Genomic DNA, 26,381 nt, shown 5'->3' on the forward strand with positions numbered 1-26,381 from the left:
CGATATGGTAGTTTGAGTAACAACGGCCCCATAGACTCATACATTTGAATGGCTAGGCGCCAGGGAATGGCACGGTTTGAGAAGGATTAGGAGGTGTGGCCTTGTTGGAGTAGGTTTGCCTTGTTGAAGGAAGTGTGTCACTGGGGATGCGCTTTGAGGTTTAAAAAGCGTAAGGCAGGCCCAGTCTCTTAGTCTCAGCCTCTCTCTGTCTCTCTCTCTGCCTGCAGATCAGGATGTAGCAGTCATGGACTGCTCTGGGGCCACACTTGCCACCATGCTCCCCACCGTGGGGATAATGGACTAAGCCTCCGAAGCTGTAAGCAATCCCCCAATTACACACTTTCCTTTATATGACTTGCCTTGACCAACAGTGACTAAGACACAGGAACACAAATATGTTAGCTAAGCAGATCTTTTAACCAGTTTATTGCATTTTTACAATAAAAATAAATTAGTTGTACACAAAATAGTGCTGAAAACAGCCCATAATTGCTCATACAATTCGCCTTCTGCTCCCCCCGCCTTCCATTAACACTGTAATGGAGAGGCGGAATTGGTGTTGTCCTTAGTGGGCTTTTGCTCCCAGCTCTGGCGTTCACAGGTCAGCCTTGAGGCCCTGGCCCCAGCAGTCTCCAACAGGGACCCTGGGGTTATCGTCGGAGCTGAGAATGCTGCCACATGTCTCCAAGTGACTCCCAGCCCCCTGAGCCCAAGCCATGCATAGCTCTGAGCCCCTGAGCATCGAGGAGGCTGGTAAAGCAACAGCAGGCCACACCGAGAAGGGACAAGTAACACAACTCACTTCCCTTTCCAAGTGCTTGGGTGTGAGGAGAGGGCGGGTTATATGAGATAATATTTAAGACAGAAAGGTGGCAGTCTTAGTCAGGCACAATATCGGGGGGGGGGGGTCGGGGGTAGCCCTTGAATATGTCATAAGCAGAGTTAGTTATACTTGATCTTAAACCCCCCAAAGTTTGACCAATCACTGTACTAACCAACTGTAATGACTGACGTAGAAGAGACACTGGGGCGCAGCAACATTCCAGGAGCCTGGGTTAGTACGATCAAACAATTTTCTCCAAATGTGGATGGCATATGTAAATAAATACCTGTTAGGCCCCTTTAAAATGAACATATTCTAAATAACAGAACTATTTTGGTGTCACAGTCCACTCTGCAGATATAGTTCAGAATACATATTTCCTATAAACATCTTGTATTTACAGAGAACAAAATAATAAGTTATAGCAAAGTATATCCTTTTGTTGAGTGGATGGTAGGGGGCTGGGGGCCCAGGAAGGTGGGAGTTCGGGAGTATAAACAGAATACATTTTTGTCTCGCTGAGGCCAGGGGCTCATCAGCTGAAGAGACTCGGAGTTTCCACGTTCTTGGGGCCACAACGTGATGGACAGCCCAACTGAATGAGGATTCAGGGACATAGAGGACGGTTTGTGGTAGAGGGCTACTCTCTGTCAGCGAGGGCTCCCTCAGGAAGGCAAGGCGTTCCTCAAAAGAGACTGGCTGTGGCCCAGGCTAGCCAAGGCTGCCTCCACGGAGGTGTGTGGCCCCAGGGAGGCAGTTACCTGCCCCATCTATGTGCCCCTTTATGAAGCATATGGACACAGCTCTACCAGGTTGCCAGTGGCTGCCATATGAGGCTGCGTGCAGCCCACAGGAAGGGGGCACTAAAAGCGACAAGGTGGCGGCAGTTGGGAATGAGATGACTGACTCACACGGAGCTGTTCCACTTGGACAGCCACCGAATCCTGGACTTGGAGGTGACCTTGAACAGCGTGTTGCCAAGAGAGATAGCCGGGTTCCTTCCCACACCCTGACACACCGCCGTCCTGTCTCAGCTGCCGCCTCTACGGAGGGCTACTATTTCCAGCAACCCTAGATCCATAGACGGTTCTAGCTTGCAGAAAGTTTGTTACTCTGTAAGAGCCACCTGTTTCGCTGAGGTCCCTCCCTCTGTTTCCTAACAGGGCTCTCGTGGTTTCGCGTCTGCAGATGCCACATCTCAAAGTCCCTTGCACTGTCTCTAACAGGCTGTCCTCTTTATCACGGTTCGAAAACCCCGTCTGAACATTACATGTGAGCAATAGCCTTCCTAGAGACACATGTAGCTTGACTCTCATCCATGTTTTCTCTATGGTCCTGGTGGCTTGTGGGATGGCTTATACACACATACATATATGTGTGTGCTTGTGGAGGTCAGAGGACAACTGCTGTTCATCAGGTGTCACCCACCATGTTGTTTGAGACACGGTCTCTCACTGGCTTGGAACCTGCCGTGTAGGCTGGGCTGGCAGGCTAGTGAGCCCCAGGGATCCACCTGTCTCTGCCTCTCCAGGGCTGGGATTACCAGTGAGCAATTACCTGGCTTTTTTCGTGTGGGTGCTGAGACTTGAACTCGGGTCCCCAGCACTTTGCTGACTAGGCTAACTCACTAACCCAGGGGCCGTGTGTATTTTGACACTTCTGCCCACTTTCTTGACTCACTTTGAACTTAGCTGAAATTCTTCCCTTTCCATCACCTTTCAAGTGTGTAGTTATTCTTTTAATCCAAAGGTAGCTATTCCCACTGAACTGTTGAAATAAAGGCTTTTTGAATTTAAAAAAAAATATTTTTTTTCAGACCCCTCTTGCCCTATCCGTTGACTCTCCAAGCTCGGGTCATTGGCCACTTTTCTTCTAAGACATCTAAGCTACATGCAAAGCGTTTTATCTGGCAAGGATCGGATGCTGGCCTCCATCTGCAGGGCTCTCACCCTGTCGTGATGTAGTCTTGTTTTGTTTCGCTCCTTGTATTTATATAGGAAAACTCTATGGTGCTGATGCTACGACAGCTATTCATAAAGTGAGGAGACTATCTTGGGCAGGTGTTAGCAATATCTAGATTTCTCCACACCACACAACAATTTAATCTAACATCTCCCCTTTCCCAGCCCCCTGAAAGCTATCTTAAAAAGAGAATATTAGGGGTAAACACTTAGAGAACAAATAGATGGTGTGCAGTAAGATCAGAGAGGGAAGGCAGGACACAGAAATTCTGGGGTGACAAGAAATAAAAGGAGCAGCGGGGCAGTTGTGAGAACTCAGTTCTTGAGCCCCTGAGATGGAGTAGCAAAGCTCCCTGACCTCTCCCTAGTCTGAGATGGGAACTGCTCCCTCTAGCGGCTGGACAGCATATTCCCAGTTGCCCGGAGAGGTAACCGGAAATAGAGACTCTACAGCAGCCTCAACAAGGAAAGGTTTTTTTGTTTTGTTTTGTTTTGTTTTTTTCCAGTGAGTGAGGAACAAATGCTTCTCATTTGGGGCTTTGCCAATTTTTGTTCAGAAAGGCTACACGGTAGCTTTAATTTCTCTAATTTTTCATTCAGAGCTGGTAATGTGGCCATCTGACACACTGGGGGAAAATCAGTGTTGACATATAAATTTCAGTCCCACATCACAGCCAACAAAAGGAACATGGAGAGGCCCAAGAAGGAGATGGCGGATAAAGAGCCATCTGCAGGGACAGGCATCCATCCCTGATGGCCTCTGGGGAGCCCCAAGGCCCCAGTGGGCACACTGGCTAGGAAGGAAGCCGTGCAAAGAGAAGCCAGGGCATTCGCAAGATTGACCTTCTAAAGAGGTTCATTGACCCCATTCTAGAAATCTGTAATCTTCTAGAGAACTGAACTCCCGGGACCAGCTCATTTTTGTGGAAAAAAAAAATCCACTGATCTCAGGTGAAGTGTTTTCTTTTTTGTTTGTTTATTTATTTATTTTTTTTCCCTGAAGACCAGGACCTGACCCACTTGCTCTGACCTACTCCCACTACAGGAGGGTCATTGTCCTTCTTAAGAACTGTGAGGTGACATCTGACACCCAGGATAGACAAAGCCATCGCCAACCCAGGCCAGCCCTGAGAATTTGTGAAGTGCAGTAGGACTGGAGCGCTCAGTCTCTGCAGAGCAGTCCTGTTGTCCCTGTGGTGGCCCATCCCTGGGTGGCTTTTGTTGCTAGAACATTTCCCTTCCCTGGAGCTAACACCAGCCTTTGTTTCCCCCACAGATCACCCACGTGGTCCCTAACCCTCACAGATCACCTGTGCAGGGCCTTACCCTCTAGCGTGTGCACAAACACCTAACAAGGAATCCTTCAAATGACTGGCGTGCCCAGCAAGACCTGAGAATGGCTGCATAAAGGAAAAATTCCCTGGGACGGGCAAAGGCGCGGCCGTGGGAGGGGCTGGGGGGGACTGGACAGAGACTGCTGGAGCGGTGGCTTCTCTCCGTGCTTAGCATGGCAAGTGTGGTCTCTGCTGGGCTGTGTCTCATGAACATCAGGAGAGGCGGGACTGCTGATGGAAGCGGTACCTGGCTTCCCAGGCACAGATGGATTCTGGGAGGATACACAGAAGGCCAAGGCCAGTGGAATCCTGGGAGTTCATCAGACTAGACAGTGATCCTATCCCCCCCAGCTGTGAATGACCACAGTGCAGGCTAGTGCAGGTAATGGGGCTCACGGAGAGACCCTGTGCTAAGCGTATGTGCTTGCTTTAAGAGAAACGTGCCCACGACCCGAAATAAGATCATTTCTATAAGTTTACAAATTTTAAGAGAAAAAATATTCCTCTTAACTATCTCTTCATGCACCCCAAGATGGTTCACCTCTCATATGCACCGAGTCCTTTCAGGGTTGGGGACACTGGAATTACAGTTGGGCCAAGTGAATCAGCAAAGACAGGGAGGACTTCACGGCTCCTTCTCCCAGAGCCACAGCGTTAAATTGGATCTCGATGGCTGCCAAGTCTTGTGGGTAGGAAGAGTCATGAGTCACAGTGGAAGGATGCAGGGTATGTTAAGACCACCCTCAGGGCCCAAACAGGACACTTTCTATTGCACCATGGAGATGTTGCTAGCATACTGGCTTGGTTTTCCACCTAGGAGAGATGGTGGGACAACAGCCTGTGGGGGTTGGGAATTTGTCCCGGCTCCAGAGTGGCCCAGAGAATCCCCGGCAACTGCCCAACTCACCCTGTGGCTTTCTTGTCTTGTGGGACAGTTTTGTCGAGAATAGAACTTAGCAATCACCCCAGGGCCCTGTCAGCAGGGGCTGTGACTGAGGGAAGTGGGGACAGGGGATGCAGACATCTTGAAAGAACTAAGCAATCAGCTGAGGCAGCCCCTGGCGACAGAGGAAGGCCTTCGGAAGCCTGGGCTCTGTTCGCAGAATGCAAAACTTCTCAGCCTCCTGGTCAGGTAGGAAGCCCCATGCATCCTTTAGACTATGGGCCCTGGACTGACCCCAGGCTGGTCACTGGAGGTGCTGTGGGGTGAGGGCTGTGCTCAGCCATCTGGGGGTAGGTAGGCACTTGGCCCTGCCACAAAATGGCAAGTCAGTTACCTGAGCTGAACCTGACTTTCCTAGTAAAGAGGGAGCACATATCCACCCCTTGCAACCGTTTTGGGGGTGCTGCAGCCTCCAGTGAGCTACTGTCTGAGTGTGTGTGCCTGCAAAACATGAAAGCACATGGGTGGGCGATACCTCTGTCCCAAGGCAGGAAACAGTCTATTGTCTTTAAGAACGGCAACAGGCACAGCTGGGCTGAGGTAACAGGGGCATACAACAGGGTCTCCGCAAGGCTTGGCACTGCTGTAGGATGCGTTGCTGTCCTCTCTTGACTTTCTGAAGAGGTGCTAACTTTGGACAGGCCGGTAGCACCAGGAAGGAGGCTGTGTTTGGTCAGTGGTCTAGCTGCTGACTTGGACAGCAGCAAGCCTGAAGTTAGGATGAGAGCCACACTACTTGACTTTCAGTAGGCACCCTCAGCAGGCGCCAGGTCCCAACCAAGGAAGGGAGTGAGTCATCAGGACGGAGAGATGCTCAACGGGTCAGCCGTGCCTTTCTAACTTTCCGGGTACCGTGCGGCACGCTTCATGAAGGTGAGAGTTGGGGTCCCCAGTGGAGTAGCCACCAGCCAGGGGCATCGCTTGTAACCCCAGGAGGGCAGGGGTGTTATCGGCTCCCCGGGAAGCCCGTGTGTCTGTTGGCTACGCGGGTGCACGAGGCACAGCAGGCGGTCTTGTAGTAGTTGTAGACGCAGAGGCGCGCCTGGACCACCACGTTGCAGTTGTAGTACTTATCCTTGCAATTTTCGTCTGCAGTGGGAGAGAGCGGAGGAGACCCCTGAGCCCCAGAGGCAGCCGGGACCAGCAGAAAGAGAAAAAGTAGTAACACAGCACTTTCCCGGGCCCTGCTTGTATGTGTGTGTGTGTGTGTGTGTGTGTGTGTGTGTGTGTGTGTGTGTGTGTACACGTACGTGGGGGTGTATGTATGAAGGGGTATTTGAGATTCGTCTGGTGCTATGTATTTCGAAGCTAATTACTGGCTCCCAAGGTCTAGTTGCTGCCAAGATCTAGTGTTGCTGTGTAACCGTGCCTCCCTGATTGGCTGAATAAAAGGCCTACACCTGGGCAAGGCAGAAGGGGGCGGAACTTTGAGGAGAGGAGGATCTTGGGAAGGAGAAGCAGAGGAGGGAGAAGGAGAGTAGCCATGGGATTGGAAAGATCCGTGTGGCCACAGAGGAGGAACTCTGAAGTTCCAAACGGAAAGAAACGGCCCAGATGAACAGCCTTAGCAAGTGCTTGGGGATGACGGATGGGAGGCGGCCCAAACAGAAGTTATTACAAGCAGGTGCATGGGATGGAGGCGATGTGTGCCTTGCCCAGGGAGAACAGGCTATTATAACATTCATCAGGTGTCTGTGTCTTTATTGATTGTAAAGGTGGGTTAGATAATACCACCATAATAACTATAAGCCTAATAATAAACATTTTTTAGGCCATACTTTAAAATTAACAACATAGGTATGTGGGGGTGTATGTATGTGAAAGTAAGTGTGTGTATGTGTGTATGCATGTGCATGTATATATGTATGTGTGTATGTGTGTGTATATGCATGTGCATGTGTATATGTATGTGTGTATGTGTGTGTGCATGGGTGTATTATGTGAGGGTCTATGTGTGTCTGTATGAGCCTGAGTAAGTACATGCAGAGACCAGAGTAGGATGTCAGAGATGTCAGGGAGGGACCATATTAGGGCTCAGTAGATGTGAGGGTGTGAAAATGATGTCCAAATATTTGATACGCATATGATCTTGTCAAAGAATAATAAAGAAAAAAAGACATCTGAGAAATAAGTGGAGGAGCAGCTGAGGAAGATATCTGATGCCCTTTGTCCTCCACACACATGCATATATGTACACACACACACACACACACACACACACACACACACACACACGGAATACATATTCAAGAATATCCCCGGATTATGGGTGTGCTTGTAATCCCAGCACCTGGGAGGCTAAAGCAGAAAGATCAGGAGTTCAAGGTCAGGCAAGGCAGCATAGTGAGACTCTGCCTCCCACACATAATAATAAAGCAATGCTTGTGATGAAGAGACTGGCCCGCAATGGCGAACACCAAGTCTGAGGGTTTCTTCCCATAAAGAAGTACGGAGGAAGGAGAAAAGGGTCATAGAGGGCACCTGGGATTCATCTATTTTTCTGTCTTGTTAAACTGGTGTGGGCAAGGGCGTAGGGTTCCTTACCAAGTCATTGGCAGCTTACGGTGGCTACCACACTGAAGAGAGTGACTCCTCCTGGTCACCATGGATACTAATATACAGCACCTTGGCTATGCGTGGCTAGGGCCTCACTCGGCCTCTCCCTCCACCTAGTTTCTGGCCGCTGAACCAGGACCTCAGTGGTTGGCTAGCCAGCAAGCCCAGGGAGCCTCCTGTCTGCACTTCCTGAGGGCCGGGCCGACAGGCATGCGCCACTGCACCCAGATTTAATGTGGTTGCTGTGGATCCAAGTTCAGATCCCAAGGCTTGCGCAGCAAGCACCTTACCTACCGAGCCATCTCCCCTGGCCCCTGAACATGTCCTCAGACCAGAATTGTATGTGACAGTGTCCTTAACCATGTGGCACCTAACTTAAGAAAATGTAGAGATTACATACACTTTTTGGCCACTTGTCCGATGGTGAATTTACGCATTCACTTCTGTTACTGGGGAGGATATCCATGTAAATATATAATGTATGCATTTTCCATTGGTTGATACTTGTTTACATTTTTCCTGTTATAAGTAATGATCTTTTAAGCAAAACATTTTGTCTTCTTTCTGCGTTTTAAGACACATGCAGCCTTATTAGATGTGATGGCTGCCTCCAAACTATGTGAAGCTATTTGTATTTCTCCTGGCAGAACAGCAGAATTCCTCTTTTTTTTTTTTTTTTCATTTTTTTTGGCAGGAGGGTGGGAAGAAGACACGGCTTCCCGTAGCTTCATCTGGCCTTAATGCTGGTGAATGACCCTGAAGTCCTGATCCTCCCGCCTCCATCTCCGGTGCCAGGGGATGATTCCAGATGTGTGCCACCACACCTGGCTTACGCTGTGCTAGAGACCGGTCTCAGGGAGCTAGCTGTGTGTGCTGGGCAAGCTCACCCGCCCCCCCCTCCCATCAGCAGAACTGTCCCTCACCCTGCGCTGTGTTTGTGTCTGCCTAGGGAATGCTAAACTATCCCCGGCTGAGGTATAACACTGTATCGGTGTCTGCTAACACTGTATCAGTGGGTGCCACACAGGTCCCCTTCACTGGGAGCAGCTCTTCTTGTGGGCTCACCAAGTTCTCTATGCAAAAGATCAGAATCTTTACTGGTCCCTGTGTTGCAAGTTTCTTCTTTAGGCTCATAGATCTTCTTGGCACTTCTTTTATGATGGTAAGTGATAGCCAGACCCTTGATTTTTTTTTCCCCCAGACACAGTTTCTCTATGTAGCCTGTCCTGAACTTGGTTTGTAGAGCAGGCTGGTCTCAAACTCACAGAGGTCCACCTGCCTCTCTGCCTCCTGAGTATTGGGATTAAATGTGTGTGGCTACCACACCTAGTTATTGGTATTATAGTATTTTTCCTTGTAAGCAATCTGGGGCTTTCATTTAAGAAATTCTTCCCTACTCTAGGATAAAATATAAAAAAAAAATCCCTCAAACTCTTTTCTTAAAGTTTAAGTTTTCTGATTACATTTATATTTCTCTAATTCACCAGGAACTGGTAACTGTGGTGGTGATGATGTCCGTGTGTGTCTGCGTGTATGCGCGCGCGCGCGCCCATGCACGTGCGTGTGTGTTGAGAGGTAGGAATTTAATTTTACTGTTTCTTTATATACCTAATCACATATGAGCCGTTTCATGATCATTTAATGTGTCATTCTTTCCCCAGACTCCTATGCTAACTCCATCAAGTATCAAGCATCTTCGGTTTATTTTGGGACTTTCTATTGCATACTTTTAGCTGTGCACCTCTCCCTGTGCCAGCACGCCTTGATTTGTGGCAGGATAAGTCTGCCAACATCATCTATCCTCAAAATTGTCCTGGCTATACCTTGCTCTTATCCGATATAAACAATCTGATATATCCACTTCATACTCAATACATCCAATTTAAAGAATCCCGTATGGGTTTTGACTGACATCGCCTGAAGGCTGGGAAGATGGCTCATGTGGTAAAGTGGTTGTGATGCAAGCGTTAATACCTGAGATTGAGCCCCAGGACCCACATGAAGGAACGTGTAGTGCACGCCTGTGATCCCAGGGTGGGAAGGCTGGACAGGCGGGTCTCTGAAGTTTGCTGGCTAGCCAGGCTATGCAGCAGTCACGGGCCAGTGAGAGACTATCTTAAAATAAATAAGAAGATGGAGGAGGAGGAGGAGCAAGAGGAGTAGGAGAAGGAAGAGGAGGAAGAGGAAGAAGAGGAGGAGGAGGAAGAACAAGGTAAGGAAGAGATGTGAGAAGAGACTTGAAATGCATCTTAGGAAAATGTTTTATAATCCATTTAAAGGATTCTGCAGGCAGGGGGCTTCAAAAATAAATATTGACAGAATTCCCATGTCTGGCTCATGCACACGAGCTATTTATTTATTTGCCTTGGCAACCTACAGTTGAAGTGATTTAAATTTGGATCGTCAGTTGTTCCTCGAGTTGCTTTTTAAAAGGTTGCATTAAAACAAGACATCAAAGAAGAAAGTTGTCTCAGGCACACAGACGGGGGTAATTAAAGATGGTTAAAACTGCTGACCCCTTGGAATTGATTGTCTAGATTTCGGAGCAAGGGGTAGGTACCATAACCAGTTCGTGTGTTCCGAAGCCCGTCTCTCAGCCAACACACACTTGCCAGAGGTTTCTCACTAATAAGGTGTGAGGGGGGGCTCTGTTTTTTAAGCAGGCCTTGGTATGTAGGAGATGATCTTGGTCTGATCCTCCTGCCTCAGGCCTGGGGTGCTGGGATTACAGGCGCTCACCACGGTGTCTGATGTACATGGTGCTGGGGACCAGAGCTCTGTACATGGTGGACGAGCGTTCTAACCCTGAGCCCCAGTCCGTGACATTTCTAGAAAAACTACTCTGGTTAGTCTTCTAGATTTAGCTATGGTATCTTTCCAAGGGAGGAAAAAAATGATTTCACTTCTAACATAAAATCCAATAAAAGAGAAGAAAAGGAAGTTATGAGGTTTACAAACAGAACTATGTAAACAAGACTTGATAACCTTTGATATGTCTCAATGACTCTGTGAAAGTTAAAGCTGCTAAAAATGTCCAGGCCTTGAGCCTGAGTTATGAAACTCAGAGGACATCCCAGAGGGTCGGAGCCTAAACTATGAAGCTGGAACAGTCAAAGTACCCTGGCCCTCGCCCCCAACACACACACACACACACACACAGTGCCACGCCGTGCAAAAGGTCACAGAGAGAGCTGCGGAGCTGTTTTCGCCCCGGCCCTTTTCTCCAGGTGACAACCCGAACTCACCAACTTCCGGGACACAGTCCTGAGGATTACAAGATTCTCTCTCTTCTGGTTTCAGCTGGGGGTCGCAGAGGCTACCAGGGGTCATGTCATCTGACAGGCACCGGACTTCCCGCACCCGGAACCCGCCTTGACAGCTCTTGGAGCACTGTGCGGCAAAAAGGGGGAAATGTCAGATTTCTCAGCAGCCTGTCAGATCCCTGCACGAGGGAGGGAGACCAGGGCGCTTGCCTGAATCCATTACAGCACCACAGAAACTGGGCGTGGCAGCGCAAGCCTGGTAGCCCAGCCCTTGGGGGATGAGGCAGGAGAGTTAGATGTTTGTGGGTACCCACAGGAGGCCTCTACAAGAGGACCCCAGCACCAGTCCCTCAGATGGGGAAGGGATTCAGGAGGTCCCCCGCCTCTCTAAGGAGCTGTTCTCAGTTAAGGGTTGCTGGGGGAGGGGCAGGCACTGATAAAATTGCCCCTCCCTCACACCCCATGTTCATGCAAGCAATCCTTTATCAAACTCAATGGGTCCCAAGCACACACGTGGGCCAGACATGGAAACAGGAGGCGGGGACTCATTGAGAGTAAGAGGCTCAGTAGGGACTGGAGGGGATGAGTAAAAGCAGCAAGGAATGAAAAGAACGGAAATGGAAATTTGAGCATGTATAGGTATGACATTTTGGCGAAAGAACCAAGAGTCATTTGCTCTGGACCTGTCCCTGTCTTGATTTCTGGGTCCCCATAGCATATTTTTTTTTAACACATTCCTGTTTTCTCTCATTCCCGGAATCCGTTGGTTGGATCTACAGGAGGTCTCAGCAAAGCCCGAGCCACAGGGTCCTGTGGTCGGCTCTCTTTTGGGGATGTCAGCAGCCAGTGGCACGCAATGTCTCAAACTATGTAGTTCATCTGGTGTTGTAAAACGGTGGCACTTGAATCCCGAGTAAGATTCAACATTTATGAATCCTGTCTGCACAGCCACCAGCTCTGAAGACAGTGTTAGACCCCAGCCCTTTTAGAACGACGCAGTTTCACCATTTCTAACTTATTATGAATACATGGGCTTAAGCATACAACACGTTTGATTCCTCTGTAGCTACTTTTCCTGATTTGCAAGCTGGCCCCATCCATGGTCAGCAGGAATCTCGGAAAGCTGCCTCCAGACTCTTCTGGACAGCGAACCAGCTGGGGTTGAGGGCTTCCTTGTGCTGGTGTGAGTGTGTTTTCCAGGGTAGCTTATGAAGCAGCCATGGTCCCTCAAAGACTCTCTGGCTCCTACTAGGGTCAATCAAAGCTGCACCCTAGATGGGAGGAAGTCCTTTGCTACTACGGGTCTGTCTGGTTTCTAGGCTCTTTCAGTGTGCGAACCTGGGAGAGAATTCCCCCCCCCCTCCCGAGACAAGGTTTTTCTGTGTAGCCTTGACTGTCCTCAACTCGCTTTGTAGACCAGGCTGGCCTTGAACTCACAGCAGTCCGCCTGCCTCTGCCTCCTGAGTGATGGGATTAAAGGTGTGCACCAACACCAACCGGCTGGGAGAAAATTTTAAAAAGATGACGATGATGATGATGATGATGATTATTATTAGGTTTTTTTGAGACAGGGTTTCTCTGGGTAATAGCCTTGGCTGTCCTAGAACTTGCTTTTGTAGATCAGGTTGGTCTCGAACTCACAGAGATTCACCTGCCTCTGCCTCCTGAGTACTGGGATTAAAGGCCTGCACCACCATGGCCAGCTAGCTAAAAGACAACTTATAAGTTCACTGCATAATGTGGAACTTTAGTGTGCATGTTTGTGTGTATGTGAATGTCTGTATGTGGGGGCATGTGTTTGTGGGTATGTGTGCACATGTGTGGGCATGTACATGTCGGCCAGAGGTTGATGGCAGCTTTCTTTTCCAATTTTCTCTCCACTTTATTTACTTAATTACTTTTGAGGTAGTCTTTCTATGTAGCCCTGGCTGTCCTGGATTGCGACCCTCTGCCTTCTGACTACTGGGATTAAAGGTGTGTGCCACCGTGCCTAGCTCTCCATTTTATTTTTTGAGCAAGGATCTCTCACTGAAGCTGAGGCTCACCATTTCAGCTAGCCTGGCTGGCCAGTGAGCTGCAGGACTCCTCTTGTCTCCGTCTGGTCCATGTGGTGGTACCCAGCTTACAATGCAGTACTTCTAACAGTATCTGAGTCCCTTCAGAGCATCACTTTCTGCAGCAATGTCTTGTCAAAATTCAGGCCAAGGACACCTGCATCTTGTTTGTTAAACACAAGTTTTATAGCTAGGATGTGGGAAGGATTGTAAGCTTTGTCACAGGTGAAAGCAGTCTTGGTGGGCTTTACCCTTGGACACACCATGGATACTCCCTGAGATTAACCTTGAGATAGACTGGGTGGAGCCATCCTGGGCCTGGAATTCAGGAAGGGGACCGAGGGACTCCACCTGGACTATTGTGTTTCTAATCGACACTCAGTGGGAGAGGGAGACCGCCCCTTATATGTGAGAGACAGGTAGGTGGAGAGGACAGAGAGGAGCAACAGGTTGAGACCAGGCTTGAGCACTTGGGAAAAGGATCAGCGAACAGGCCAGAACAGCGCGCAGACCAGAGACACCTAGGGACCCGTCCCGTAGAACAGATACCGGAAGGTTCACTCTTTTTTCCCTTTAAGCTTTTTTCCCTCTTGTGTAAGCTAGCTGGGTTGTATAACAAAGTTTAATTGTTAAGAAACAGAGCCAACACTAGGAGGGGACTCAGAACTAGTCTTTTCAAGCAAGACTTTCCACCCCGGCGCTTGAGAACCATTGCATTATGAACACTTCCATGTAGAAACCCAAATCTTCAAACTTCAGGGTTCCCCAGCTGTGCTGGGTCTCCCTCGCTGTGGCTATCTGGAATAGATGCCACAGGGAATATGGCATCTCTTCTTGGGCTCAGCCCAGGACCCTGCCTGGAGCCATCCACAGACCACGGTGACTTACCATGCTCCATTCCGTGCTAAACCACTTAGCCCCACAAGGCTTGAGATGACAGGCTTGCTGGCTTGGGGGCTTCTCCAGGAACGAACACTCATAAGGGTCTAGCACTTCAAAGGCGTCTGCATTCTTCCTCACACAGATCACCTCCCTCTGCTGTGTCCCGCTGCCACACTCGACAGAACACTGGAGAAGAAGCAGAGGCAGATGCGTGCCGCATGATGCAAAGGGCAAGAAAACATGCTCATGGAGGGACATCTCAGTTCTTCCACTGAGGTGCATGTAAAAGAGCAAGCCAGGGTACGAGAATAGAAGCTGAGGGCTGGAGAGATGGCTCCGTGGTTAAGAACACTGGTTGTTCTTCCAAAGGACCCAGGTTCAGTTCCCACGTGGCAGCTCACACCTGTATGTAACTCCAATTCCAGGGGTTCTGACCCTCTCACACAGGCATACATGCAGGCAAAACACGAACACACATAAAAAAAGAAAAAAAAAAAGAATTTGGCAAAGGCACTGGTAAAATTGCTGGTAAGGAATATAGGGGTTGGAGAGATGGCTCTGTGGGTAAAATGCTTGCTGCACAAGTGAGAAGACCCCAGTTCAAATCCCCGGCACCCATGTAAAAAGCTGCGTGTGTCTTTTAGTGCAAAAGGCAGAGACAGTTGGATCCTGGGGGCTTGCTGGCCAATGACTGTAGCCAACTAATGAGCTCCAGGGTTAGAGAATACGGGCCACGGCCTGGGCCTCTGTGGATTCTCATGGACATGGTGACAGCGACGTGGGGGCAGTGGTGGTCATGTCTGCAGGTTGACAGCAGCCACACCTCTCTGGGGACCCTCTGGAGTAGCCATTGTCTTTTCCACTCCACTACTACATGTCTCCCCAGAGGGGCAGTGCTGAGCTGGCATTCCCACGGCTGGCACCACTGCTCCCATCCAGTTTACGGTTTCATGTTTGCTGTGCTGCTTCTTGGCACATGGTCAGGGATAAAGGCATGCCATAGCTGCCAGGTTAAAAAAAAAATAATAAACACCGAGAGATCTAATTCTGACTGTTTCTCACAGCTAGCCATGGGTGACAGCCTGAATGACCTGACTCTTCCAAAGCCGTCTATGAAGGCTAGCCTTGGCCACCAACTTGACACACCTGGGAACTTCAGCTGGGGAATGGCCTCCATCAGATTGGCCCATGGACATTTCCTGGAGTGTTAATTGATGTAGGAGGGCCCAGCCCACTGTGGGTGGCACCATCTCTAGGCAGGTGGACCTGGGGTATATAAGGAAGGTAGCTGATTCTGCACCTAAGGATGGATTGTGACTGAGAAAAGCATCGGGTGACGTGGACCCTCTCCTCCCCAGTTTGGTTTTGGTTAAAGTGTTTTCTCATAGCACCAGCAACGCAAAGTAGGAGACTCCTTCTAACAGCCAGGGAGGCTGGCATTGTCCTCTGTGACTAAGGCAAGGGAACAGACTCAGGGAGGTGAAGCTACCCCACTGAGTAAGGAATCCCATGAGATCAGAGCTGGGTTCAGTTACCCTGGTGTCCAAGAGGGACGGGCATGGGGGCGGCACTGGAAATACGTCAGCCCGTTCTCTCTGAATCTCTAGAATATTATAGATTTTAACCAACCAAAACATTAAAAGTTGAAGAAGGAAACATTTCTCCATGCTGTATACATAAAAACAGTTCATTGAAATGGTTGAGATTATAAGATGGATACACATATACACACACACACACACACATACATACACATATATATATATACATTTTCAATGTGTATATATATATTTTTTTTTCAAGACAGGGTATCATGTAGCCCAGGCTGGCCTCATCCATGTAGTAAAAGATGATCTTGAACTTCTGATATCCCAAATCCTGGGATTACAGGCAGGCATCGCATGCATGATTTTATGTAGTGCTGAGGGTTGAGCCTGGGGCTTCATGCATGTTAGGTGAGTATTCAGCCAACTGAAGCACCCCAGAACTAATCTGAATACATACAGATGTGTGTGTGTGTGTGTGTGTGCGTGTGTGTGCTTTACTTGCATCTATGTATGTGTACACATAAGTGCCTAGGACCTACAGAACCAGAAGAGGGTCCTGGATCCCCTGGAACTGAAGTTAAGGATGATTGTGATCCACCATGGGTGTTTTAGGAACCAAACTCAGGTCTTCAGCAAGAACAGCACTGCCCTTAAGTGGTGAGCCAGCTCCCAAACAGCCCGCCAGCCTCAGGTTTTATATTTTCATATTCTGTAACTGGACGTTGTATTATGTGCACCTTGGTACCCTAATGATCAGTGTTGAGATTACAGGTGTATCTCACCACTCTGGCTTGGTTGTTGCCATGGCTATGTGTTATTTTACTGGGTAATGACAAATGAACACACCGTGAGGTCATGAGAACTCCTGTTGAAGAAGCTTTTTTTTTTCTTTGAATAACTACTTTAAATTTTTTTTTTTTTACTTTAGACAAGGTCTCACTATGTACCCCTGGCTCTCCTGGAACTCACCGTGTAGATAGACCAGGCTGTCCTTGAACTCACAGAGATCTACTGCCTCTGCCTCTGCCAGGACTAAAGGCACGCGTCATCGTGCCAGCTGAGGATTTCTTCCTTAAAACGGACCCATGGGGTGGGGTGACTGAGGAAAGACAAATGGTGTTTTCTGCCTACTGCCCTTTGCTGTTAACTTGCTTTCCAAAGGGCCTGTGTCATCTACAGGGAAACGCTGGCCAGTTGTATCAAGCTCCGTCTTTAAAGCTACTTAAAAAGGTTTTCTATGAAGCCAGAGTCTGGATAATGTACAAATCACAACCTTCAGCCAGAAGGCCCTGGGAGCTAAGTGGGCCAAGAACTCAAATCCAAAGTGGCGTCGGGGGTGGGTGGGCTAGGGGCTGTGACGGGGCAGTCACTGGGAAGGCTCTCTACACTTTCCTCAGGAGCTCATGTCCGATGCTGGAACAGGAAGGAAAAAATTGCTCGTTAATTTTTAAGTTACTTTAGTTTCTTTATTATCTTTATAACATACACTTCCAGTCTCAAAAATATCTGTGCGTATGATGTATGTGTGTGTATGTGTACATATGTGTGTGAGTGCAGACAAACAGGTACCATGGTGTATGTGTGGAGGTCACAACAAGCTTGCATGTTGGCCTGCACATTCTACTCTGAGGCAGCGTCTCTCGCTGTTCACTCTGTACTCCAGCTGGCCTGTAAGGCCCAGGGAGTCTTCTGTCTCCATTTCCCATCTCAACAGGCAAGTCCCGGGATTATCTGGGGAATCTAAACCCTGGTCCTCATGCTGTGCAAAAAATGCTTTACCCATTGAGCCATCTCTCAGGCCCCATATCCAGGTTTTTTATTTTGTTTTTCAAGACAGGGTTTCTCTGTGTGGACTTGGCTATCCTGGAACTTGCTCCATAGACCAGGCTGGCTTCAAACTCAGGTAGATCTGCCTGCCTCTGCCTCCTGCGTTATGGGATTAAAGGCATGTGCCACCATGTCTAGATTTTTTAAATGGGAGCTTCTGACATTGTCAAGTACTGACAAACCAGCTTTATTAATGACAGTGACACAGCAGTGGCGGCTGCCTGCTGCATGCGCTGTATGTCAGGCCCTTGGCTACGCATGGTCATTCCCTGAGGCAGAGATATTGGTTTTGTTCATTGCAAATAGCTCAAGTGCTTAAGTGAGCACACAGTAGGTGCACATTGAGTCTTGCTGGCTGAACAAGATGCTTACATGAGCACACAGGAAGGGCACACGTGTTGCCTGAATGAGGCACCAGGAACACAGTGGCTTTCACAGGTTTCTAACCCCTCCACAGGGACAGACAGATGTACTCAGCTTTGGCCACTCACCTGACTCCAGCTACCTGTGAACCACTCCACTTTGCCTGTGCAGGGCCCATTGTCACAAGGTGTAACCTCCGCTGGCCTGTTGTTCCCGCAGCCTTCCAAAGGCAGGCTGCTGACGTGGTTGGCCATGCACACCACTGAGCGTGTCCTCACTCCAGCCCCACACTCTGCTGAGCACTGTAAGACAGAAGGAAGGCATATTAGTGGGGCCCCTGCAGGTTCTGGGGATACTTCCAAATGATGCCCAGGACTTACTGTCCCTCAAACTCTTTCCTCTATAAATAACTGACAACTTCTCTCACACACGACACACTTTGTGACAGGAGAAGTCTCCTCCTTATCTATTACTTTTGGCTTCTATGGTTTTACTTACTCATGGACAAGTATTTGTACACTTTATGCGGGAAATTCTAGAAACAAACAATTCATCAATTTTTGTTTTTGTTTTGTTGTTTCTTGATTTTGTTTTGTTTTGTTTTTTGAGACAGGGTTCTCTGTGTATCCCTGGCTGTCCTGGAACTTGCTCTGTAGACCAGGCTGGCCTTGAACTCACAGAGATCTGCCTGCCTCTGCTTCCTGAGTGCTTGGATTAATGGCACGTGCTACCACCGCCTCGCTAAGTCATCGATTTTAAGTGCTCCAGACCAACCCATTCTTCTAGACTTATGTTCCGGCATTCCACCCCACACCCCGTTCCAGACAGAGTCAGCGTGGCTGTAGTCTCCTGACCTCATGAGAGGCTCCGAGAACACATGGTTCCCTCTTCCTGGATGCCCTTCCCTTCACCAGGAAACGCTAAAATCTTCAGGGCTGGCCTCAAATGCCCTTTCCTCTAAAACGTCCTTGCTTGCTCCTTTAACATACTCTTTGCAGCCTTCTAAGTCACATGGTATTCCCTATCCCACTCCTTCCTTTGTTACTCAAGATTTTGTGTGTGTGTGTGTGTGTGTGTGTGTGTGTGTGTGTGTGTGTATATGTGTGTGTGTGTGTGTGTATAAGTGTGTGTAGGTATGTATATATGCTCTCCCAATGACCTTTTTCCGTACCTGGATCCCCCCAGTAGGATAACCAAGTGCTGTGTTCCCCTTCTTAGGATAGCACTGCGCTGCTGCACGCAAATGGAGTATCCCTGGCACTCCTCGCCCCAGTGACTCAAACACATTCACTCCTGAAACCCCTCCCACTGCCCAAGGTTTATAATGTGCCTTATTCATGAAATAAACACTCGACTCTCTCACTCCATCCCTCCACCATGACTGTCTGAGACTCATCATTTATTCTGGGGAAAGAAGGGCTTCCCCTCCACCCAAAGAATTTGCCTCTGAAGTCCACTTGATACACTGAGCTGATGACTGCTACATGCACATACACATATACATACACACAATATACACACACTCATGACATCCATACACATACACACAGATGATAATAATAATAATAGTAATAACAATAATAATGATAATAAATATTCAAAAAGTAAACCAAATGTTATTTATTGCTGTCTCAATTCCTACAGATATTTCTTTCTACATAATTTCCACCTGACAACTTCAGCTTCTGCCCTCCACCTACTTAATTGGCCAAAGATCAAGTCAGGGCCCAGTGAGGGGACCTGGAAGAGCATCTCTACTGCAGCAGTGGCTGGGGAGAACATGGCGGATTTAGATTTGAAAGGAGCTTCTCGGGTCTTGGAAGCTTGCCAGCAGAAACAGTTCGGGAAGATGGGGCACCCCCTCACGCAGTGCGACACGCAGCTGCTCTCCGTTCCCCAGGGGTGCTTCTGAAAGATGGGCCACATCTACTGTGGGAGGCAGAATAGGGACAGAGTCCCAATCACACCTGGGATCCCTAAGCCACGCCCCGATGAGGGGCATCTACTGGAGCCGGCAACAGTTCAGTGTTAAGGCTCTCGTAACTGTTCAACATGGGTGCCTTCCTCAGTTGCTCCCCATCTTTTTATTTATTTATTTTTATTTTGTAAGAAGGGTCTTATTACACAACCCTGGCTAGCCTGAAACTCACTGAGTAGACCAGGGTATCCTAGCACTCAGAGATCCACCTGCCTCTCCCTCCTGAGTGCTGGGATTAAAGGTGTGCGCCACAATGCCTTACACCTTATCTATTGAGTCAAAGTCCCTCACAGAACCCGGAGCTCATAGGCTCAGATGGGCTCCCCTGAACTAGTGTTACAGATGCCACTATCATGTCATGCCTGGCTTTTATATGGGTGCTGGGGTCTCAAGCTTGAGCAACAGTCATTTTACCCACTGAGCCATCTCTTTAGTTCCTACCGTCTTTGAAATCACGGCACAGACATGCGCGATCCACCATTTCAACCACTCACGAGCCTTATCTTCACCACTTTCATGCCTTCACCCTATTGGAAGACCCTTCTATCCACCCCAGAATCTGTCTTTCATGGAAATTCTATTTTTCTGTCTCTGACAGATGAAGTCAACTGACTGCTGGCTTCTCCAGTGAGTGGGATGGTCAGCTGTATTTTTCAGCCCTGAGAAAGGCTGGACAAGTGTAACATGCTTTTAGCTACTAAAACGCAGGGAGGGTGCCTGCAATTCACTGCATGCCGTCAACCTTACTCCAGGCAGAGAATCTATCAAATCATCCCTCAATCTATGGAATGCTAGGGAGAGGCAAGGTATTTTTTTTTTCACACCCCACCCTTAACTGCAGAGACCCTTGGTCCTCATAGGAGTCTATAAACCTGGTTCATCTCTGGCCTTTTTTCAAAGCTAGTGCTACAGCTGGTGGTCCTCTGAGCAAAACAGCAGCCATCCTTAACAGATCAGCTGAGCCCGCTTATACGAGTCAGTCACGGGTACTGGAGAGATGGCTCAGGGGTTAAGAGCACTGCCTGCTCTTCCAGAGGTCCTGAGTTCACGTCCCAGCTCACCACCACATGGTGGCTCACAACCATCTATAATGAGATCTGGCGCCCTCTTCTTGCGCGTAGGTGTACATGCAGGCAGAGCACTGTATACATAATAATAAATAAATCTTAAAAAAAAAAAAGAGTCATTCACAACTGGACAACTGGGCCCCTGGAGTGTTGACACATTCCTCAGAGAGGATGATATAGAACTCCCAACTTCTCCAGCAGCACATGTGTCTGTGTGCTGCCATGCTCCCTCACCATGGCAACAGTAGACTAAACCTCTGAAACTGTAAGCTAGCCCCAACGAAACACTGCTTTTTATAAAGGTCACCATAGTCATGGAGTCTCTTCACAGCAATAGACCCCTGACGAGGTCAGTAACCACAGGGGATCCACGTATGCGGCTAAGGGGAAGCTGCCATGTGTCTCCTCGATGCTGCCGTGTTGGGATCACCTGCACTCCTGCAGGCAGCCTACGAGCCCTTTGGTTTCCCAGGGCGAGCTTCGGTTTCGCCATAGACATTCTTGACGTCTCACTGGGGAAGGAATCGACATCGGGATTCTGAGCTACCAGTGTGTCTCTCTGAGGGGCCCCCCTGGGGAATCCGGTGACACAGCTGATCCCCCCCCCCCCCCCCATATCTGCCAGTGGCACACTCGCCCTTTCGCTCCATTCTGTGAGGAACCAGCTCTTCGCACAGGGCCCCATGTCACAGTTCTCGATGTCGCTTGGGCGGAGCTTCATGTTGCACTCCTCGTCATCCACCACGTCCCCGACGTTGCTCACACACTTCACGTCTCGGGTCCGCTGGCCCACACCACAGGGCACTGAGCACTAAAAAAACAAAAAACAAAAAACAAACAAACCAACAGGTTTTGGTGTTGTATCCTCATTCTTTGTCACCCGACCCTCAACTGATGACATGAGGAGGACCTCGTATTGTTGGGTCCCTTGCAATGCCTGTACTTCCTGGGAGAGGAAATGATCATGGGCAAACTCCATGGCCCGGTCCTCTAAGAACCTTCTCGGATGGCATCCTGTTTAGTGGCCTGCTCTGGGCCTCAGCCTTTCCATCTCCAGGATGGAAGCACAACACCGGAAGGCACTGGTTCTGCTAGGAGTTGCTAACTTACTCTTAACACTTAGGGCAGGTGAAGTCTGCGGGCACAGAGTTCACATAGGCTGACCCATGCACCTGGATATAGGCCGTGCACACTAGCCTGAACTCTACTGAGCTGTTGGCCTGAACTGTTTTTGCAGACGGGCCAAGCAAGCAAACCTTCCCCACCCTACCCAAGGGTTATGCATCATAGGTCCTAACAGGAGGAGGTGGGAAAGTGGTGGTGGGGATCAGAGTGCGGGGGAGGGGAGGGGCGCGTCCCGTACCGAGGTCCAGTCGGTCCGAATCTGCCATTCGCTGCAGATCTTGAGCTGGCAGGTGCTGGTGGTCTCTGGCTTCTCCAGGTGCTGGCAGCGGTAGGGCTGCACCGTTAGGCTGCGGTTGGCGTATACCTGGCGGCACAGGACCTGGCGATGCTGCATGCCCAGGCCACAGGTTTTGCTGCACTCGGACCACTCTCCAATGTCCCAGCTGGTTCATGGAGTGGTTGGGTGGGAGGGTCAGAGAGGGGGAGAAGATCAGTTAACAGGAATACTCAGCAAAATTACTGGGGGCGGGGCTGGGGGCGGGGGCGGGGGCGGGGGGGGGGAAGGGCCTCTTCTCAGAGCCATGCCTAAAGGTCATGTGACCCTAAGGGAGCCTCTTGGGGATGCTATTTACTGTGACCAGATTGCTCAGAGTCTTTCTGTATATAGTTATAGAAAGAGAAGGTACAGACGATGTCTATGTAGTGATCCAAGCAGAACCCCTCGACGACACCCCCAGATTAACTCAATTTCCCTATAACTCTCACTTGGGAGCCAAGAGATCCCACTTGAGGCATCCTCTACCATCCACTAGTTCCCTGCTCTAATCATGATGATTATTGAGTGAGACATGCTCGCGTGCTCAGCATATATTTGGATAAAAGTTATATTTTCCTTTACTCTAAAAATCAAGCCTTGACCTTTAAAAACGCTGTCCCAGCCCGAGACCGTCTCATTTATCACTCCATAACCCACTGCCAACCTCTCTCAGACATACTTCCTGGCTCCTCCAGGCGACCTTGGCACCATCTGTCTGTATGCTCAGCTCACCTACAAGCTGCCTCACTGGGTTCTCAGTCCTATGGTCTCCCCCATTTTTTTTTGGATGGCTTCTCGGATAAGCTTGATGACTTGCGACAGACCATCAGCTCCCCGCTTCTTCCCGAGAGACAGGCAGGCTTGCTAAGCGGTCTGGGTTGCACACACAGTTCCAGTCAGTTTTTGCGCATCAAATTTATACGGAATTAAAAGACTCAGCTAAGATCTTATAGCTCTCGACCGAGGTGACCTGATGGTAGGTGCCCTAGCCAGGGAGGTGTCTTACAAGGCTGGGCAGGGGAAGAGGTTGCAGGGCTCCTCCTCTGGGGTCGGCTTCATGCTGGAGTCACAGTAGCTCTCGGGAACCTCCTCGTGTGTGTTTCTGTGCACACAGCGGAAGATAGGGTACTGCGATCCTGGAATGACAAGGGAGATGCCTGAAGGCTGGTCCACGCCCTCGGATGCTGGGCTGCGGTGAAGATGCTCAGGCGTCTGGGTGTTGATGAAGGGATGATGCAGGACCAGAGATGTCAAGTCTCATATCCCTCTGATGTGTTTGCACAGAGCTCTGCTGGGGGCTGTGGGTGTGCAATAGACACACACACACACACACACGGAGACAGTGAAAGAGCTCACTGTCGATGGAGTGAGCAGAGGATGGGCACAAACAGAAACTTTCCCCAAGACTGTCAGGAGGTTTCAGAGAGAAAGTGACCTGGTGTGTCTAGCTGTGAATGGAGAAATGGCCAGGCCTGGCACTGGCCAGCTAGCTGGGTGTGAGTACAAGAGGAGAGTCAAGGCTTACAGAGAGCGTTGTGACACACTCACAGATCTAACAGTGAAGTTTGGGCTTCTCAGCCACCTGCCCACTTCCCATGGGGCAGTGCGTCCTGGGTACCAGGTCATTCTGCTTCATCTCACTAACCCCAGCACCTAACAGAGGTCTGAGCTTGCAGTGCTTTTCTAGAAAGCTAGTAACTACTTTATGTTTTTGTTTTGAATGCACAGGCTAGTTTCATTGCCTTAATATGGCAAACTATTTTCTATGAAAAGCCAGTTAAGGGTAAAATGTCTAGGTCTCAATTTGTTTGCCTTTCTCTCTGCTGCCACCTGCTGCCAGAACTTGAGTGTTACAGGAGGTCATTATGAATTGGGGGAGGAGGGGGCGAGCATTGTAATTAATTTAAAACTACGCTTATCTGTGCTTCTAACTGGTCAGACTTTTTTTTTTAAATTTTTTAAAGAACTGTAACTCACTACAATTGTACCATGAAGGCTCTTTTCTTTTAAATTTCCTTTGAATAAATCTTTCATTAAATTTGTTCTTTAACAGTTTTATACACATACATAGCGTGTTCTGATTCCTTACACTCTCACCCTCCCTATTATTGACTGCTTCCTACAGGGACTCCATCTGTGGTAATATAAATCCAGTTAAAAACCCCATGGCTGAGGAGATGTTAGATTCTATGGGAACCTACGACTGTTCTCAGTGTCACCTCTAAAGTGACAGAGCATCAATCTGCCTTCTTCTTCTTTTTCTTCTTCTTCCTGAGACAGTGTTTCTCTGTGTAGACTTGGATGTCCTGGACTAACTCTGTAGACCAGGCTGTCCTCGAACTCACAGCGATCTGCCTGCCTCTGCCTCCCGAGTGCTGGGATTAAAGGTGTGCGCCACCACCATCCGGCTCGATCTGCCTTCTAAACACTTATGATTATTCCCATCTTTTACTCTGTTCTAGTCAGAGAAATGTCCCTTCACAATGGATGGCTGCAGATGCGCAGCCACATGGCTGCTCAAGAGGATGAGAGTAAGTGATAGTCACAAGCTCAGCCATTACTTTTAACAGAAGTGTCTCAGGGTTATCCATCAGGGATGTGACACATCAGGGATCCTTCAAGCTGGCCTCATGTCATGCCCTGAGACAGAGGGTAGCTTGTATAAGAGACATTACAGCTTGTAAGAGAGTTTTGCACCTGAGATGATTGTGTGCTTAAATCACTGTGGCAGTAAAGATGTATACACAGCCACAACTCAAAGCCACTGTTCAGAAAGCGCCAGTTAAGTCCAGCTTTCAGCTGAGTTAAAAGCAGTTGTGACTATAAAATTAATAGCAATCCCCCCCTTTTGGTATTAAACTTTGCTCAGCAACATGCCTACATCCCTTCCATAGGCTATATTTTTATTAAAAAGTTTTAAGATTGATTTATTCTTTATGTGGCTGCAAGTATGTCTGTGCACCACATCTGTGCAGTGGCCCCACAGCCCAGAAGCCAGTGTCAGATCCCCTGGAACTTGAGTCACAGACAGTTGTCAGCAGCCATGTGGGTGCTGGAGATTGAATCTGGATCCTCAGGAAGCGCAGTCAGTGCTCTTAACTGCGGAGCCATCTCCCCAGCCCAGGAGATGGTTTTAAATTAAATCCAAGCAACATTAAGCACATTGTGCTAAAGTCACAAAGATGAATACGACTCGATCCGCAGCCCGCAGTGTGCCTCTGAAACTCGGCTATTAGGGGATTAGGTAAAGATCTTAGGTAGCCTTTTTCTTTCCTTCTAGACCACACGGGGTTTCTGTTTTCCACTTACCGCTTTGTGGATTGTAAAGCAAAAGTAAGGTACCCCAACTGCTTGGCACTCACAGAAGGGGAAACCTAATACATTTAGCACAAACGATATAGGATACTGTAGGGTTGTTCTGTGCCTGGAAAGATGGGTCTTGCTTGAGGTTGCCTGGCAGATGGCCACTGCTTACCTCCCCTCCCGTTTGACCACTTTTACATGCATTGCCCATTGTCCACGGTCCAGCTCCGTGGAAAGGTACCAAATAAAATGAGACCAGAGGCTCTTTGTCTCTCCGAGGCTGAGAAAAATATCAGCTTTATAATTTTTGCCTCTGGTGATTGCAATGGTTTCTTTCTTTGGATTAGCTTTAGAATCTGCAGAAAGGGATACTGTCGCTTGGCATGTCACCTGGATGGAGTTCTCCCATTGATCAAGACTGCGATGAAATGATTCCTCTAGCTGCTAACAAGCAAGGGCAGGGTGGTGGGGCAGATGCTGGCTGGGCTTCAGGTAGCAGATGAACCAGAGATTGTTGTCCTGGCTTGCACGCAGCCATATTGATCAATACAGAAGCATGGCATGCTGGGAATGGAAGAGGAACTTGAGGAACAGTGTTGAGGTCTGTGAGACACTATAGAGTTAGACAAAAGAAGAATCAAGAGAAAACTGAGTCACCCCAGACTTGGAAATACAAGAACCAAGAGAGCCAACCCAGGAGACTGGCAGAGGCCTGGGCACGATGGCTGATGGCCGTAGTGATCAAGGGCCACTCTTGGGGGCCTTCCCGAGAGGATGAAGTCTTGGTTGGTAGGACGCTGCTGAAAGCATTTTCCAAACGGTAGATATACAGGTGAGAAGCACAGGTTAGTGAGTTTCACCAGGGGGTTGGGGGTGTCTATGAGGGGGTTTGTGAGGGACAGCTGATGACCCCTCAAGGGCAGGGACCTGGATCGTGTAGCAGATGACTACACAGTGCCAGCACACTTGTCACCTGTGCTGAGGACTGAGTTTAGCCACAGGCTTTGTGCATCTATCTATCTGCGTCCCGTTGCCCATG

At 48.9% G+C, this 26,381-nt stretch overlaps 1 protein-coding gene across 3 annotated transcripts in view; it reads right to left on the minus strand.

Annotated features, from left to right (window-relative positions):
• Positions 1-409: 409 nt before the first annotated feature.
• The window catches only part of THSD4 (thrombospondin type 1 domain containing 4), a 555,462-nt gene continuing 529,490 nt past the window's right edge, over positions 410-26,381 (minus strand). For all 3 annotated transcript variants that reach the window (XM_084782532.1, XM_084782533.1, XM_084782534.1), the window contains 7 exons: positions 23,046-23,175; positions 21,962-22,166; positions 21,236-21,409; positions 17,682-17,855; positions 13,823-14,002; positions 10,863-11,007; positions 410-6,150 (listed from right to left, as the gene is read on the minus strand). In XM_084782532.1, coding sequence (XP_084638658.1) covers positions 6,008-6,150; positions 10,863-11,007; positions 13,823-14,002; positions 17,682-17,855; positions 21,236-21,409; positions 21,962-22,166; positions 23,046-23,175 — 1,151 coding nt within the window. In that variant the 3' untranslated portion in view covers positions 410-6,007. The remainder of the gene's footprint in view (positions 6,151-10,862; positions 11,008-13,822; positions 14,003-17,681; positions 17,856-21,235; positions 21,410-21,961; positions 22,167-23,045; positions 23,176-26,381) is intronic.

Source organism: Acomys minous, assembly GCF_964271855.1.
Source record: "Acomys minous genome assembly, chromosome: 5".
Classification (NCBI taxonomy): Eukaryota; Metazoa; Chordata; class Mammalia; order Rodentia; family Muridae; genus Acomys; species Acomys minous.